Source organism: Myxocyprinus asiaticus, chromosome 45, assembly GCF_019703515.2.
Source record: "Myxocyprinus asiaticus isolate MX2 ecotype Aquarium Trade chromosome 45, UBuf_Myxa_2, whole genome shotgun sequence".
Classification (NCBI taxonomy): domain Eukaryota; kingdom Metazoa; phylum Chordata; class Actinopteri; order Cypriniformes; family Catostomidae; genus Myxocyprinus; species Myxocyprinus asiaticus.
The window spans coordinates 10,643,824-10,663,354 of record NC_059388.1 but is presented as its reverse complement, the minus strand read 5'-3'; the positions used below and the strand labels follow the sequence as shown (position 1 = coordinate 10,663,354).

The 19,531-nt window shown below is 36.6% G+C and overlaps 1 protein-coding gene and 1 long non-coding RNA gene across 2 annotated transcripts in view; both read left to right on the top strand.

The window, feature by feature from the left end:
* LOC127435439 (uncharacterized) overlaps window positions 1-19,531 on the top strand; it is a 183,066-nt gene that overhangs the window by 148,607 nt on the left and 14,928 nt on the right. The gene's annotated exons all lie outside the window — the stretch shown is intronic.
* Window positions 2,994-19,531, top strand: part of LOC127435420 (guanine nucleotide-binding protein G(i) subunit alpha-1) — a 31,466-nt gene continuing 14,928 nt past the window's right edge. Inside the window, exons 1-3 of the mRNA XM_051688907.1 lie at window positions 2,994-3,454; window positions 18,430-18,472; window positions 18,570-18,711. Of these exons, the coding sequence (XP_051544867.1) occupies window positions 3,337-3,454; window positions 18,430-18,472; window positions 18,570-18,711 (303 nt within the window). The 5' untranslated portion in view covers window positions 2,994-3,336. The remainder of the gene's footprint in view (window positions 3,455-18,429; window positions 18,473-18,569; window positions 18,712-19,531) is intronic.

Genomic DNA, 19,531 nt, shown 5'->3' with positions numbered 1-19,531 from the left:
AAGCAGACATAGCTTTAAAAGAAACTCATCCAGAACATTCAGGTTACAAATTCAAAGTGCACACATTATTATGTATTTCTTTTTAACCTTTAGATATAAATAATTTTGTGCCATATATGCCAATCATTTCAGGAAATATGATTGCATATCTATTTTGCACAGATTTTGCACTATTTATTTTCACTGTTTATACATTTTATATTTTATATACATATGTACATAGGTATAAGTGTATATAAGGTTAAATGATATTATATTATATTATATTATATTATATTATATTATATTATATTATATTATATTATATTATATTATGCAATGACATTTCACTTGAATTCTATATTCTATCAATGCTGAATAAACTAAGAGGATCAACCAATACATGTACAACTACCAGACCCTAGATGGTAGTGTTCAGCTATTCATTTAATCAGTTTATTCTAAAGTACCACTCTTCACTCTGGTATATTGTTGCCTATAATGAAAATAAAATGACCCATTTTAATTGTATGCTAATCTGTGACTCCAAATGATCAGTTTCTGTATAAACACATACCTTGAAATCTTTACCACACACACAAAAAAAGCTATTGAACATTTCCACCAATATTGCCCAAGCAAAAAAATAAAAAATAAAAATACAGTTAATTAAACACATATTGACCTTTTGTGACAACGTACCCCAATAGCGGGCATGTTGTCCCTTTGTATGGGGTAAGTGGCCACAATGGGAACCTGTTGTTTACTGAGACCGATTATGATTTAAAGTTGATTAAAACTTCGGTTTATTTAGCAACTATCGCCTGGTTCCCCTGCAACAGAGGTTGTGTGTTGTTCTCTATGCATTGTGAAGATATGGAAATCTGAACAACCAGAATCCGCTAAACTGTAGCAGACAGTGACACTATTTTGCATACAAGCTGTAATGTTCCCATGTGACATGAAAATATGTGGTTCGAATAGTGTAACCCTTTGAGATCTTATGCAAATGTGTCCTCGAAACAGATGAGTTTTCCAAGTCACGTTTCATTATAAGAGGCATAGCTGATGCAAAATAGCTCAATGCAAGTCTGAGGTCATTGCCTAATTTATCTGCCTATCATGTTTGCATATTTAAAGACTAACCCTCAACTGAGGTGTGATAGTGTAGTGATTATTGAATCCCTCTCTGCAAGCTATGCAGAATTCTCAGCAGTATGTTGACATTGCAGTCAAGAGAGGTGACACAGTTCAGTATTTGCCCTCGGAACATATGGCAAGGTGTGGTTCAAGCATCTGTGATGGTCTATTGGATGACGCTTGAACCAGAGGAAACAACTGGGAAACTGAGATAACAGAATAGAATAGAATAGAATAGAATAGAATAGTACACACATATTTGCATTTTTGGATAATAATGAAGTGTTCCTGTGACTCCACCTTATGAAAATCAGAAATTTCATGCTTAAATGTAGCTAAAAACACTATAATAGGCTATTTATTGACAGATTCTCATTGTGACTACACTGAAAACCCTAATAGTTGACTAACTCATTCCCTCAGTTGAACTGAGTAATGGCGTCTCTAAAACTTGTGTAATTAAGTTCACTGAACTTGGTGTTCATTTAGAAGGATGTTAACTATTTAAGTTAAGGTAACTAGATGCAAGTAGACTTTACTCAGATTTGTAGTTATAATAGTTTTGTAGTTATTACAGTTTGTAGTTGTAATAGTTTGAGTTATTAACACTTAAAATCTAAAGTCTATATATGTTTGTTTTTTTAAGATAAATACATTCATTGAGCATAGATGTTTTAGTTATGAGCCAAAACGTGACATTTCAAGTAATGTTTAATTAAGACAACTTGTTTTTTCCAATAATGACAACATTAGGGTTTACAGTGATTTATCCAATATAGGGTTACACTGTAAAAATAATTCTGTAATTTTAATGGTAAAAGACTGTAAAAATGCTACAGGAAAAAAAAAAAACGTTAATTGATTAACGAATATTAACTGTAAAATATACAGTACATTTTTTTTATTTATTTTAAAAGACAATACAGTAATTTTTACAATAAAATGTTGTAAAAAAATTTAAAATGTAAAAAGTCTGATTTTCCTGTGTAATTACTGGTAAAAATGTACATTATATTTATCAAGAGAGTACATGTACTTTTTACAGTCAATTATTGTTAAAATTACGGTAAAAAACAATAATCTGGCGTTCCTACATTTCCCTGCATGACCCATTACATTTCATTACATTTTATGGGAATAGTTATGTTTCTTCTTATTTTTAATATCAGTTATGTTCTTTTGGATGTTCTGTGTTATATCTGATGTAGTTTAGTTAATGTTTACTGCATTATTTTAATTTCACATGTGTTACCCTGATGGTGTTTAATGTTTGTGTGAGTGTCTCTTCGTGTTTATTGGTCATTGCTCCTGGAAGAGCCACTATTGATGAACTTCATGTCATCATGTGCGCTTCTGTAATTTTAAGAGTGAATAACAATATACTATAAAGTGAAAAGCAGATTTGTACATTTTCAGAAGGTTAATATCAAGGTTATTTATTTTATTTATTTATTTATTTACTGTAAATTTAACAGATTTTTTTTTTTTGTTTGTTTGTTTTTTTTACAGTGCCAGCGTGGTCATGTAAATTACAACAGATTTAAACTGTAAAATGTACATGTTGTTCTGTAAAGTTGCTTACATTTTTACTGCATTTTTTTAACATAATTATTCTAGCAACCACAGCCAGTTTTTTTTTTTTTTTTTTTTTTTTTTGTAAACAGTGTACTTGTGTCAACTGAATAGTCCCATTTCCCTTGCCAGTCTGGATGTTTGAAACTGGGCACTGACAAGCCTCGTCACCCTGGAGGGTACAGCAGCACAGCAGCTCACTGGCATCAGTCTGCATCGGGGATGACAGATGCTCTTCACCGCCTCGTCATGTAGCGCTGATGCTGCTGCTGCTGCTGAGGCAGAGCGCGTGCCCGCCGCTACCAAACGCGCGCGCGCACACGTGAACGCGCCTTCATGCATGCGAACAGGAAGCAGCGCGAGCCCGTGAATATACTGACGCGCTGGGGAACGGATCATTACGGGGTTTTTTACGGATCTTTTTTTCATCGCTTTGAAGGGATCCGCAGTGAAACAAAGCAAGATACCGGAATAATTGTATCCATTAGGACAAGAGCCAGCCACTTTCCCGTGTCGTTTCTTTTTTGAAGACCTCCTTTTTGGTGATCGGTTGTTTTAAAAAGAAGGGCGTGTGGTTTCCCGGAGGGGGAACTGGTGCATGTTGAATATTGTACGTTATATCTGACGGTTCGGATCATCGTGAGGATGGGCTGCACGTTAAGCACGGAGGATAAAGCGGCGGTGGAGAGGAGTAAAATGATCGACAGAAATCTGAGAGATGACGGAGAGAAAGCGGCCAGAGAGGTCAAACTCCTCCTGCTCGGTAAGAAACAACAGATCAGATATTCTGTTAGAGGCCTAAAATAAAATCATAACTGTTACATCGTTAGAACTGTATCATTAGCCTACATTGTAGTTGCAATCTAAACTACAACAGAAAGTTTGGCAGAGCATTTTGATATTGGTCTTTTGATAAGCATCAATTTCTCAAGCCTTTCATTAGCCGACCGTTACATTTGTATCATTTATAACGCGTTATACCTGTTAGGAGTTGTTATTTTGTGGCCTTTTGTTCAGATGTTCATCTTTGAGAAATATGTGCAGAATTAAATATTGACCACCCCAAGAAATCGCTGCAAAGTGACAGATCAGTCAATACCTTGCTGCAAATATGTCTACAATGAGAGAACTGTTTCAAAACACGCCCATACAAACAAACACACTATCTGAGAGGCTGGAAACAAACAGAAGATCTTTAAAAACGTCGGAAATACATTTTATGAAGGGCCCATTGGTAATTGAGCTGCAATGGTGATTATGCATTTGTAGGAGTGGTTTGAGGATGCAGACCTGTTGCTTCATTCTGTACTGATTGTAATTTTTTATTTTTTTTTATTTTTTACATTTGATCATGCTATTTCACACAGCTTGAACATCAGTCTGTTTCCTGAATAATTATGAGTGTTTCCATCACTCCACCTAAACATGTGAGAGTTTGATATATGCTTTGTTCATCTGTTTTGGCAAATATATAATGGACGATAGAGAAGGCAATGGGTGTATTTGGGTGTTTGCTGCTTCCTAATATGGTGGTCTCCATTTCATGTGATTCTCTAGACTATTGTGGCAAAGCCTAACCAGTTACCCATAACCATCAAACCCTGATTTTACAATCGTACCCACAATTATCTAACTTTAAAACGTACCTGAAACTATCTAACCTGTACCAATAATCATAACTATCTAATCCTAACTGTACCTGTAGCTATCTAACCAGTACCCATTCTAGAAACTAATCCTAACCTGAGACAATTAACTGACCCATACCTGTAACTATCTAACCTGTACCCAAAAGCTTAACCATCTAAGACAAACCCTTACCTTTAGCTATCTAAACAGTACCTACAATAGTAACTATCTAATCCTAATTGGTGCCCATAACTAACCCATGCCTGTAACTATCTAGCCTGTACCCATAATCTTAACTATCTAATCCTAACCGTACCTGTAGCTATCTAACCGGTACCCATTCTAGAACTAATCCTAACCTGGTACACTTAACTGACCCATACCTGTAACTATCTAACCTGTACCCATAAGCTTAACCATCTAAACCAAACCCTTACCTTTAGCTATCTAAAGAGTACCTACACTAGTAACTATCTAATCCTAATCTGTGCCCATAACTAACCCATGCCTGTAACTATCTAACCTGTACCCATAACCTTAACTATCTAATCCTAACCGTACCTGTAGCTATCTAACCAGTACCCATTCTAGAAACTAACCCTAACCTGAGACAATAAACTGACCCATACCTGTAACTATCTAACCTGTACCCATAAGCTTAACCATCTAAGCCAAACCCTTAAATTTAGCTATCTAAACAGTACCTACACTAGTAACTATCTAATCCTAATCTGTGCCCATAACTAAACCATACCTGTAACAATCTAACCTGTACACATAATCATAATCTAACCCTAGCCTGTACATGTAGCTATCTAACCAGTACCCATACTTAGAACTATCTAATCCTAACCTTTGCCCATAACTAACCCATACCAGTAACTATCTAATCTGTACCCATAATCATATAAATTTAACACTAACCCTGTAGCTGTGTAACCAGTACCCATACTAGTAATTATCTAATCCTAACCTTTGCCCATAACTAACACATGCCTGTAACTATTTGTGAGTGGGCAGTGGGCGGGATCACACAGGCCAAAACATAAACAGAAATTCCGGCCGGAATGGAAACTTCAAAATAGAATATACTGGCTGTAGCATTGTTATTGGAGAAGCCAGTATTTCAACTTAGCATGTTTCCTAATTCTCTAATGACATATTATGGTAATTTTATGATTTAGTACAGTAAAAATATTACATAGAGCACCTTTAACTATTTAAGCCTAATTTTGTAGCTGTCTAACCAGTATCCATGTTAGCAGCTATCTAATCCTAATTTTTGCTCATAACTAACTCATACCTGTAACTATCTAACCTGTACCCATTATCTTAACTATTTAATTCTAACTTTGTAGCTATCTAAGCAGTACCCATGCTAGCATTTAATTCTAACATTTGCCCATAACTATTCATGCATACCTGTAACTATCTAATTTGTTCACGTAATCGTTACTATCTAACCCTAACCCCGTTCCTGTATGTACTAAGTACCCTTACTAGTAACTATATAATCCTAACCTGTGCCCATAAATAACACAGCATATGAGCAGTCATAATAATAATAATGCTTGTAACTATCAAACCTGTACCCATAATCTTAACGATATAACCCTAACCCGTTAGCTATGTAACCAATACCCATACTTGTAACTATCTAATCCTAACCTTTGCTCATAACTAACCCATACCTCTAACTATCTAACCTGTACCCATAATCTTAACTCTATAATACTAACCCGCACCTGTATCTAACTAGTACCCAAACTAGTAACTATGCAATCCTTACATGTGCCCATAACAAACCCATACCTTGTAACTATCTAACCTGTACCCATAATCATAACAGTCTATCCCTAAACCATACCTGTAGCTATGTAACCAGTGCCCAAACAAGTAACTATCTAATCCTAACCTGTGACCATAACTAACCCATGCCTGTAACTATCTAAAGTGTACCCATAATTGTAACAATCTAACCCATACCTGTAGCTATCTAACTAGTAACCAAAGTAGTAATTATGTAATCCTAACCTGTGCCCAGCATGTAACTATTTAACCATTTCCCATATTCATAACTAGTTTTTCACGGTTCTAAATGCCAATTTCGATATCAAAGAAAAAATGTGCTAATATGATAATGTGCTATTGAACACACTTCTGTAGACTATTTAAAGTTAAATTTCAATGTAAATAATTTAAAGTTTAAAGTTCCTTCAAGTGTTTCTAACACTTGTTTGTTTTTAAGCAGGGCCCTACTGAAATCTGTTTTATTTTTTTCCCAAATCAATTTTTCTTTTTTCTTTTTTTTATTATTTTTCCAGAATTCCATGTTTTAAAGTTTGATTTCATTTCATTATCAAAATGGTGTCAATTTTTTTCCTTAAATGAACAAGTAAAAAAATTTACATATCAACATACCATTGCATTTTTTAACAAACTTTTGTTCAGTACAAAAGCACTCTTGCTTGTGATATATTGCGTAATTTGTATTATTACAATCATTATTCATTAATCATTATTTATTATTACTATTATAATAATAATTATTATTTCTACATTGAGGATTACATTTTACTATACAGTTATAATATATTTCTGTTGCAATTTCTTCAGTTTCAGGCATTTAGCTTTTATATGTGTATTTTGTTGTTGTTGGATTTTTCCCATTTTTCTCCCAATTTGGAATGGCCAATTCCCAATGTGCTTTTAAGTCCTCATGGTCACATAGTGATTCGCCTCAGTCCGGTTGGTGGAGGACAAATCCCAGTTGCCTCCGCGTCTGAGATCGTCAACCTGCGCATCTTATCACGTGGCTTGTTGAGCCACTTTTACCACTGAGCTACCCAGGCCCCCTTTATATGTGTATTTGTAAAGTGCAAATGCTGTGATTTAATTATATACATTTTATAAAAATAACGCTTCAGAGTGGATTAGTGCTCTGCTCTGTCATCTCTCAAACAACATGAATGATTCTCAAAGTCTGTGGAGTTTCCAGCATATGAGCGGTCAGCTTCACACATTCATTTAAAGCTCATGCAGCTGGAATGCAGACTAAGATTGCAGCATTTCGCGGTTTAATAATCACATTAGGACATATCACGATTTTGATTTGATTAGTTGCACATTTCAGTGTAAAACGAGTAACAGAGCACATGCTCAAATAAGTGTGTGAGCAGTTGAAAGCAGTCATGTGTCAGTAAGACAGTATGCGATTACCGAATTAAGTCGGTGCTCGGTACTACCGGTACTGTAGAATCACTGGTATCGTTACATCTTTTTATTTTAGTACTGACTTGTTACCAAAGTACCGGTATTTTTGACAACATTAATTGTAACTATCTAACCCTAACCTTATAATATGTACCCATAATTTTCTAACCCTAACTTGACTTATGCATGTCTTATGCACATGCTGTTAACTGCACTGAAAAAAAAAAAGTGCTTTGTGTCGGGCAACATCTAAATTAACTAGTTTGATGTGGCTCAAAGATATTAACATGCCTGAATCAACGTGAATACATTAGGTTACGCCAACAAAGCTAATTTTAAGGATTAGATCAGGTAGAAATAGCTCCTTAAGGTTACAGTTTCGGGTTACCACTTCTCTTGTATTAGGGATGAAATAGGAGTGTTGTTTATGACAACCAGTGTAATCGAATCGAGTTAATTCATGGAAACTTCACATTTCTTAGTCTATTACTGCCATGCACACAATTCATATAGTTTTAGCAGTGTGGGGGTAATTATAGCATACTATCAGGATAATTATATAATTGGCTTCGCATTTGTCAGTGTGTGTAAAAGGGCAAAAAAGACAAATCATACAATTGCCAGACCTCAGATATATCAACATATGAGTTAAACCATTTACAGTTGAAGTCAGAAGTTTACATACACCTCAGCCAAATATATTTAAACTCAGTTTTTCATAATTCCAGACATTTAAATGTAGAAAACTTTCCCTGTCTTAGGTCAGTTAGGATCACTACTTTATTTTAAGAATGTGAAATGTCAGAATAATAGTAGAGAGAATGATTTATTTCAGCTTTTATTTCTTTGATCACATTCCCAGTGGGTCAGAAGTTTACACACACTTTATTAGTATTTGGTAGCATTGCCTTTAAATTGTTTAACTTGGGTCAAACTTTTTGAGTAGCCTTCCACAAGCTTCTCACAATAAGTTGCTGGAATTTTGGCCCATTCCTCCAGACAGAACTGGTGTAACTGAGTCCGGTTTGTAGGCCTCCTTGCTCGCACACACTTTTTCATTTCTGCGCACAAATTTTTGATTGAGGTCAGGGCTTTGTGATGGCCACTCCAGTACCTTGACTTGTTTTACTGTGGATATAGATACTTGTCTACCTGTTTCTTCCAGCATTTTCACAAGGTCCTTTGCTGTTGTTCTGGGATTGATTTGCATTTTTCGCACCAAACTACGTTCATCTCTAGGAGACAGAATGAGTCTCCTTCCTGAACGGTATGATGGCTGCGTGGTCCCATGGTGTTTATACTTGCGTACTATTGTTTGTACAGATGAACGTGGTACCTTCAGGCATTTGGAAATTTCTCCCAAGGATGAACCAGACTTGTGGAGGTCCACAATTTTTTTTTCTGAGGTCTTGGCTGATTTCTTTTGATTTTCCCATGATGTCAAGCAAAGAGGCACTGAGTTTGAAGGTAGGCCTTAAAATACATCCACAGGTACACCTCCAATTCAGTACACCTCTTATCAGAAGCTAATTTGCTAATTGCCTAAAGGCCTGACTTCATTTTCTGAATTTTCCAAGCTGCTTAAAGGCACAGTTAACTTAGTATATGTAAACTTCTGACCCACTGGAATTGTGATATAGTCAATTAAAAGTGAAACAATCTGTCTGTAAACAACTGTTGGAAAAATTACTTGTGTCATGCACAAAGTAGATGTCCTAAACGACTTGCCAAAACTATAGTTTGCTAATATTAAATTCGTGGAGTGGTTAAAAAATGAGTTTTAATGACTTCAACCTAAGTGTATGTAAACTTCTGACTTCTACTGTACATTTCTTGCTGTGTGTTTGTTGCATTTATCTAAGTAAGTGTCCAAGCCACAAGTCTGCAGTCATGTTGACCTCAGTACACACTGCTTCAGAGATGTTAGCTAGATGGTATCTCAAATACTGCGACTCGTCTCCAGGCAACATGCAGATGCACATTGTCTCACACACACACACACACACACACACACACACACACACACACACACACACACACACACACACACACAGTCTGTTCAAATTACCCACAAGAGTGGCACCAATGCAGTCTGGTGAAAGGAACCAACACACACACACAGACACACACACACACACGTTGGTACGGCTATCCTTATGAGGACTCTCCATTGACATAAGGATTTTTATACTATACGAACTATAGATTCTATCCCCTAACCATACCCCTAAACCTAACCCTCACAAAAAACTTTCTGCATTTTTACATTTTCCAAAAAACATTGTTTAGTATGTTTTTTAAGCAATTTGAATTATGGGGACACTAGAAATATCCTCATAAACCACATTTATAGCATAATACACTTGTAATTACCAGTTTGTAACCTAAAAATATGTCCTCATAAACCACCCAAACCCACCCACACACACATTCACACATACAGGAGCTGAAAGCTGAAATGACCAGCATTTTTTGACCAGTTTGCTGAAATGGTCAGTATTTGGTAACTTCATGTGTGTGAAGTCATAGTCTTCTCTGTGTGTCTCACACTGGGGTGCATTGACACTTGGTTTAGCAACCTGAACATTCACATGCTGACGCAACCACTCAATGTGCTTAGTGTCTTGCTGGAAAATGTTGTAATTTGAGTATTTCGATAAGTTGTTGAACTGCGATAAGAGGCCAAACAAGGGCGTAGATTTGGCTTGAAATCTACGCCCTTGGAGGAGGGGGGGGGGTTGCAACATGAAGCATTTACATGTTTCCATTGAAACATGGTATAAATATTGGGGGGGCTGTACTTGCTTGTTTTGATTATTGGGGGGCTGTCTACGCCCCTGAGGCCAATAATAATTTGAATCTAAACCATTGGAAAAAGAAAGCTATTTTATATTGTTTATATTGTATGCATTAAGGACCAGTCAGAATCAAGTACTCGAGAGCTGTGTAATATATATATACATGTAATAAAATCCAATTTAATGTTACCAAATGAGTTGTACACAAATTGCTGAAATTGAATTAATCTTATCATTTACTCAATATTTTACTCAAATTCTCTCAAAAATATTTAACATCTAAAAATGCGCAATATCCATTGACAAGACTGTTGGTAGATTCTTGAACTAACTGACGTCTAGGCAGCAGGCATGTTTTTTGGTTTTTATATCGATATTCTCAAAATGGCCAAATATTGACTGATGGTTTGTAAAAAACACTGTTTTGGGGTTCATTTCCATGACATTGTTATTGTAGCAGCGTTTAGCAGGAAATTGTTAGTGTTTGTTCACTACAGATGTCGGGTGTGGTTTAATGTGAACCATAACCTGAGAGTTGTGTGTGATAACCTCGGTGATTGCTGGACAGCTGGTCTCAGCAGAGATCAGAGTGTGTGTGTTTGTGTGTGAGTGTGTTGTGTATGGAGCAACAGGGATGAAAAGTGACTGACAGCACCTAATGTAGCAGCACTAATGTTTGCAAACGTCAGATGTGCTAGCATACATGCAGTACTGAAGGAGCATACAAATCACTATTTTCTTGAAGATCTCTTGTAATGAGAAACACAAGGAAATGACCAGACTCTAAACCCTTTACTGTGGAATATACCAGTCATGGAAAAGCTTTTTTAACTTGGCCATCTGGCAGAGTTATACTGCATGGTGGTTTGATGCATGGATCGCATGAATCGTCTTGATGCATCATGGTTTGAATGTTTTTTTAAGAGGCTTTGATGTGCATACCGTTCACATTCCAGTGATGTCATCAAAGTGAAAGATCAGTGGGCAGTTAAATAAATTAACGTCACAAAGCACACCAACACACACATACAAACCTTTTGCACTCGTGGCACTGCAGTAATATGTTTTTAAAGTCAGCATGAAATCAAAATTTACCCTAATTACTTTCTTAATACACATTCCTGTTCTTATTGAGACTGTTGAAGGGAATGCAGTGTTTGCCAGTAGTTAACGCAGTAATTTAATGCCAGTTAATGTTCATAAAGGTTACAGCATAGCAAATAACAATAGATTTCAATTACCATTGGGATACTACAAAATGCACTTAAGGGAGGAACTTGACTTTAGCCTCCATGTCCCGGTCAAAAAGTCTCCTCAAAAGTGGGTGCCAGCGGTGTTTCTGGAGGATTTGGCTGCAAATTCGCTTACAGGCCTGACTACATTTTGCTTACGAACACCCACTTTTCAAAATCCAATCAACTCTTGATAGATAAAAAGTTTGTTCCTGTTGAAAATCTTTGTTGAATAGCCATTTAATGTTAACTTTTAAGGTGTTCATCTGAACCCTGTCAAAGGGTAGAAAATAAAAGGTGAAAGTGTTCCCTTTAAAAGGGTAAGCATCAGATGTATTTTTATGCGTTATAGCCTCAATAGAAGATGTTTTGAAAATACTGATTACATTTTGTTAATCCTAATTAGGTGTTTGTGTGCTCAAATTAGTGTGCATGTCATGATTTTATTGGGTTCCAAAGGACCAAACTGCTCATCTATGAGACTCTTTGTTTCAGAAATACACTTGTGTATGCATCTGTGAGATCTCTCTCTCTCTCTCTCTCTCTCTCTCTCTCTCTCTCTCTCTCTCTCTCTCTCTCTCCCTCTCTCGTTCTCCTGGATTGATACATTGATAAGTCCCTCTGGGCTCTAGGCCTCCGTGGTGAGACATAATTAAAATAATGTCTCCTCTTCTCTCCGATCCTCTTCCCCTCACAAGGAGTCTCTCCAATTATTGGTGTCTGCTCACCTCCATTCCTGCCATCACAAATGTTTGCATGGAGCCATTAATGAAAGCAATAGAATGTAGCTGGAGTGTCGAACTGGTGCTTTGGGACTTAAAGGTGAAGTGTGTAATTTTGGCAATGTCAAAACACCACGTTTACATGCACTTAAGAAAGCGGGTTATTCCGGGGTTTTTGCAGAATGCGGCATTCTGAAACATCGTGTAAACGAGAACACTGATTTCCTTACGCCTTTTAAGGGATTAAGAGAAAGCGATTTAGCACACCTAGGTTTCTCCCAGAGAAAGCTGTTTATGTGGCCATGTAAACACATAAGCAGTGTTATGACAGGTTTTTGAGGAGTGTGCATGTGCGTAGAACAGACCAAATAACAAACGTCATAGCATAGAGCCCAACAACAAATCAACAAAACATTTCTGGGAGTACATTGGGAAAAGCATACACTATAAACTGTACCCCTTTATAAACACCACTGTAAAATATTGATGATCCCTCACGTTCGGGTATATGTGCTGGTACATTGACGGAATCCCGGAGTTTTACGGAAAAGGAAACCCCACTATTGAAGCACAATTCCGCTGCATGTCGCCATAGAAAGGAAACAAACACAGCAACAACTCTGGAATATCTGGAAATAAAGCAAAGCAACAGAGAATAAAATAGTGTCTTCCTCAGTTACCATGTTTGAAAATTACGTTGCTTACTGACCGAGCCGCATGTAAACAGGAGTAAAAATCATGCGGCTTGTTTATGGATGTTGTTTTTTTTTTTTTTTACTTTTTTGAGCAATCAGACTCATGATTTCCCCTAGGTGGACAATGAAATTAGCAAAAAACCTATAGACTCACATTGAAGGAGGGACCTGATCCATATCATGGAGACTGGGATGGGCGCTTTTGACTTAAAGTACCATAAAGACCATAAAGTAACTACTTAACAACCATCAAGAACACCCTAGCAGCAACCCAGCAATGCCCCAGCAACTATACTTAACACCTTAGCAACCACATAGAAACACACTAAAATGCACTCAGATAACCTTAGCAGCCACATAGCAACGCCCTAACAACAATCCACCATTGGATGCTAGTGGCAACTTTTGCTTGGGGATGCACCACTATTATTTTCTTCAGAAAATGTAAAAATCATATTATTTTTGCGATTCTGTTTGGTGCTGCAAGTGGTGCATCTTTAATCTTTGTCTTTAAGAAATTGTCAATGTAGAAGATTTGAAATGGCTTGAAAAGCTGACAGATCTTACCTAGAAAACAAAATTTGAAAAGGTGTCTGCATGTGAGGTTCATTAGATGGGCTTCAAGGTTGTAACGTAATGCTGTGTGTGTTGGCTGTAATCTAATAACACTGGGCAGCGGGACAAAGTGTGGCATTCGAGTTGTCACATGGTGTCAGTGTGTAGAGACATGTTGGAATTATGTTTCACACTGAGGGTTGTGATGTAACTGAATTATCAGTTGTACACAGCACAAAATTGTTGTTGAGTGGTCATCATGTCAAAGACCCATGCTAAGTTCAATATCCCCTTGTGGATGGAAAATGTAAATTTGAGAATGTACTTTTACATATTTGCCAATGCAAAGTAGTACAATATATCCAAAGTGATTAAGACTGCATTAAAAGCCATACATTCAATCATTTCATGCTTTTCCTGTGAATCAAACCCACAACCTAGGCATTGCAGGCACCATGCTCTACCAGTTGAACAGCAGTCATGAGGTGCGATTAACATTTGGTGCAGGTCTGTTGCTGTAATTTATTATGGTAGTTGATTATGCTGTGCTTAAAATGTTTGATTAGCGGATTAAAAGAGAACATCTCACGATCTTTCCCAACACTAAGTGGCTTACATAACCACACAGATGTACTTTAATGATGCATGAGGGGAAATTTAGTGCATGCAAAATAAGGAAAGTGAAAGAAAGATAACAATTTTCTTTAAGCTGAAAAACAAAAAGCTGAAGGGTCACACTTTAAATGCATAAGGTTCTTTTGATGTTCAAACACACAAAAAAAAAAAAGTTAAAGTTAAATCTTGAAAATAATTGTCATGAAAGTTATGCTACAATGCAAAAAATCTTATTCGTCCTTAAAATGGGCTTAATTTTCTTATTTTTGTCTTTTGTTTTTGGGGTGAAACATGACCCGGAGTTTCACCCAAGAATGAAACAAGCATGGAAATGACAACATTTGTTGACATTTGTTTATCACACCCAGCTGCTGGATAAACAGTTCTTGGTGTAGCAGCAACTTTTACCTAATTTGCAAGGTTAAAAGGTGTTGGTGTGCCACAGCCGGTGTTCTCTTGAGAAGAACCATTTGGCTCATGCAGTCCACATTACTCATCCGACATATCTCAAATCTACAGAGAGCATTTTCAATCGAAAAATTAATGCACATTTTCAGTAAATTTTGTGTAAGTGCACATGTAATTTCCTTAGTTTTGTATGTATGTGTATATATATAATGTATATATATATATATATATATATATATATATTTAGCATATTTTTCTTTTTTTTCATAGATTTTCAAAATAAGTTTATGCATTTGGAAGCATTTGCATCAGACTAATCGCATTGTGAATTCGACATCAGTAGGTCGAAAGTTCTGCTGCTGAAATCAGTCTGTACATAGTGAAATTCCAATCACTGCCCCCAGTGGACGAAGCTGGAAGTGTTGTTGAATGTATGGGCATGTGTGAGCTCTAGTTTCTGGGTGAAATGTAAGCAGAAGGGACATTATAACTAAAATATACCCATATGAATCAATATTGAATCGAATCAGATCAAGAGCTTGTGAATCGGAATCGAATCGGGAAATCTGTATCAATACCCAGCCCTAGTCTCAAAGGTCAAAGTCTGCAGGTTTTACAGAATTTTCCATGTTCATATTTTCACGTCCGTAACACAAGTTCAAGTCCCGATATAAACAGGAAAAAAAAAAAAACTTGTCTAGACTGTTTATAATTATACTTAAAAAGACAGTGAGTACTTTCTAGATTTTGATTTCTAGATAGCCAATGTAGGAATTCATTTTTATCTAAGTATTTTGCAGTTTTCTTATAATATTATTAATGAACATCTGGGCTATTTTAAATCAATTAGATTTTAATTTATTTTACATTTATACTGTTTACAACTTCCTGTAGTGCACTTTGTTTTTTGTGATTTTTTTTCACACCTATGTTTTCTATAATAAATCAAACTTTGATTTCTCTAACCAGGTTGCCTCAAATTCTAATAAAGAACATGTTATTTGAATCATGTTGAAGTTACTTCTTAATTGAGTACATTTAAAAGTTGAAAAATCGACAGGAATCATCCTTAAGTTTGAAAAAATAGAGATTTTATTTTTTTGCCATATCGCCCAGTCCTACCTCATTTACATTGGCAGACAAAACAGCGATCAGAGGAAAGAGGTTTATCTGCCTTAGTAGACTGACACACGCTTGCTGCTCACAATCAGCAGGAAGCAAAAAGCAAGTTATTATGACAAATAAGGATTATCATGCATGGGTGGAAATGCATGTACAGTATATGAGCGATACACTGCAGGGCTGCTGTCCGCTGGCACGTGTTCATCAGGTATCTGAGCTCACTTTGTCCAGCATGTCCCCAGAAACAGGGTCCGTTGCTATGGCATTGTGACGAGAGACTGATCTTGGGCATGCGCACATGCGGATGCATGTGTTATCACATGTATCAAACAGAAAATAGCAAGATGAGTGTAATTCTGCTATTGGTCACATATTCACACCTCCTCTTTTGTTGATTTTCTGGAATATAAAACTGGATCACACCTTGTTCCTCGAGTGGCCACATTTCTTTTGCTGTATTAAGATCTCTCCCAGGTTGCATGAGCCCTGGAGTGCTGTTTTCAGTGTTGCTCATAACACATATTTCATCATTATGAAAACATAGACTGGCATTTTCCGAGTCTGTGGTTTAAAATTCCAGCACCGCCTTTCAGAATTCTTCAGTTAGAGGTGTGATAGTGTTTAAATGAAGTTCCAAACATAAGTTTGGGAGGAGCTTGTTCATATAGGCCTGCCAATCATATCTCAAGGATATACACTAACTGAGTACTTCATTAGGAACACTTGTACACCTACGTATTCATGCGATTATCTAATCAGCCAATCATGTGGCAGCAGTGCAATGCATAAAATCATGCAGATACAGGTCAGGAGCTTCAGTTAATGTTCACATCAACCATCAGAATGGGGTAAAAACGTGATCTCAGTGATTTCGACCGTGGCATGATTGTTGGTGCCAGACGGGCTGGTTTGAGTATTTCTGTAACTGCTGATCTCCTGGGATTTTCATGTCTAATCAGTCTCAAGAGTTTACTCAGAATGGTACCAAAAACAAAAAACATCCAGTGAGCGGCAGTTCTGCAGACGGAAATGCCTTGTTGATGAGAGATGTCAACGGAGAATGGCCAGACTGGTTCGAGCTGACAGAAAGGCTACGATAACTCAGATAACCACTCTGTACAATTGTAGTGAGCAGAACAGCATCTCAGAATGCACAACACGTCGAACCTTGAGGCGGGTGGGCTACAACAGCAGAAGTTATGGACAGCACGCCAAAATCTAGTCACCTTAATGTGTTCCAGGACTATATGAACCAGTGAACTTGTGAAGCGCTTAAAAACAGTTGGATGGAAATTTAATTTCTGTTTTGTTTTCCATGGGAGAAGCTGTTTGACACAGTGCTGCTGATAACAGGGAGTAAAACAAACACATAGGGTACAAAAACACTGGGGCTTTAACGGCAGTCAGGAATCACAAAGAAAAAGAGAAAATAGAGAAGAGCTTTTGGTGCATACCAGAGTCCATTTGTTGTTGAATTTGGTTTGTTTGGTTGGTGTGAAAGTGGTTTTCCGTATTCATGTGTGCACCAACGAATGTGTGTATATTCCAGGGTGTCATTCATTTGAACTCCGGTACAGTTTGCAGTTGGTATGAACGCAATCTGTCTAAAATCATGGAAGTAAACCGCTATTGATGACGTATCATTTGCAGTTTGGTGGTAAATCCAACATAGGGCTGGGCGATAAAATGATATTGATATTTATCGGGAAAAATAATTCTATATCGATGGTAAACTTTTGAGTAATTTTGTATATTAAGCCTATGTTCTATATCAATACAGTTGGATTAGGTACAGTACGTGTTGCTAAAAAACACAAGCAGTTAAACACACAACTACATGGCTAACTGAATCACAGTCAGGAAGTCAGCTTGTTGGGAAGTATTAGTAGGCAGCCCTGCTGTTATGGAAACCAGTAGGTAGCGGCTAGCTATCCGGCTTATTTAACATCATTGTGTACCAAACAAGACAGCACTGACAATGCAATACAGCTATCGACTGAACACAACAACAACTCCGACATCAACACCATTGCTGTTTATTTCTGTACTATTTAGTTAAAAAAATGTTCATAGCGCTGTCACAGGCAAGAAAATGTTTCTTCTTCTTGTGATGTTTATTGGCGATCGGCAATCCAGTTTATGGTGCTTTACCTCCACCTACTGAGTCAAACGTCTGCTGAAGACGATAAAATTGGCAAAATTTCATCAAAAAGAGGTCACACACATTATGAGGATTAAATCCTAAACTGAGTGTACTTTAAAGGTAGCTTACATCTGGAGTTTACCTGTAAACAAACAAGTTATGTTTAATTAATTCTTGAGGTCTAACAAACATGTGGAATGCAGTTCTGCCCCCATTAATGGTATGAAATGTATTTCGTGATAAATATTGATATTGAATTATATGAAAAAAATATTGTGAGAAATTTTTTGGCCATATTGCCCAGCCCTAATCCAATGCAACAAAAACGCTGATAAAACAATGAAGCTGGCATCTTCTCGTCCTGAGTCGTTATGTAGTAGACTGATCTCCCGGTAAAATCGGTGACAGGAGGTTGAATGTATTGTCTACTAAAACCAGTGCTTTACGAGCTCAGCTTTCTGAGTTCTCTGCTAGCCCTGTGGGTCTCATCCGAGTGAATATATTAAATCAGCAGTTGTTGTTATTGAAGTTTATCAAAAGTGTACAATTACAGTTAGAATTGTTGTTACACAGCTAATTCCTATTCAACTGCTTTGACTTTGTCAGGTGCTGGGGAGTCTGGCAAGAGTACAATAGTCAAACAAATGAAGTAAGTGTCTTATTTTTATTTTCTACTCTAAATCCACTACAGTTTTATGATGAATATAATTTATTCATCACTCACCTCTTTCTCTCTCTCTTTCTAGAATTATTCATGAAGCTGGCTACTCGGAGGAAGAGTGCAAACAGTACAAAGCTGTCGTCTACAGCAACACTATTCAGTCAATTATTGCCATCATACGTGCCATGGGGCGACTCAAGATTGACTTTGGGGATGCGGCACGAGCGGTGAGTCATAGGATCAGTGGTCTGGTGCACTTCATATTGCCTGCAGCCAATTTTTGTCCATTTCAATATGAAGATTATGACTACAGCCAAGACAAATGACTGTAGTTATGCAAGCAAAGATGACAACTTCAGAGAAAATATTTATTTTTTCTGATTTGTCTATTTAATTAATCAATTAATTTAATGACCTTTTAGTTTAATTAACACCTTGATGTGAATAATTTTAATCAGTGTAGTAAAATATGGTGTATTCAGAATACAATAAAGGCCTACATGTGCCTGTAATCTATTAATATTTTTTATAAATAATTACATAAGTAAATAGAATTGTATATAGATAAAAAGATTTGTTTAAATATATTTTACTAGATTAGGTTTATTGATGAGGAACAACAACAACAACAACAACAAAAAACTATCAGCAACAATATTTTTTTTGCCAATAACCAATATTTCTAAAAAGCAACTATCGGCACCGATTAATCGGTAAAACTGACATTACTGTATATAAACTAGAGGTAGAACGATATATCGGGAAACCGGTATAGACCGATAACCGGTAAAACCGATATATCAGTCTACCTCTAGTTTCTATACAGTGAGTATATATACTCAACTATCGGCACCGATTAATCGGTAAAACCGATATTTCGGTCTACCTCTAGTTTATGGTATGTAAATGCCAATAGTTGCTTTTTGGAACTATTGGTTATCAGCAAAAAATATGCCAATTGTTGCTGATGGTTTTATTTTATTTTTCCTCATCAGTAAACCTCATCTGGTAAAATATATTTCATTGAAACTTTTCATCTGTTGAATA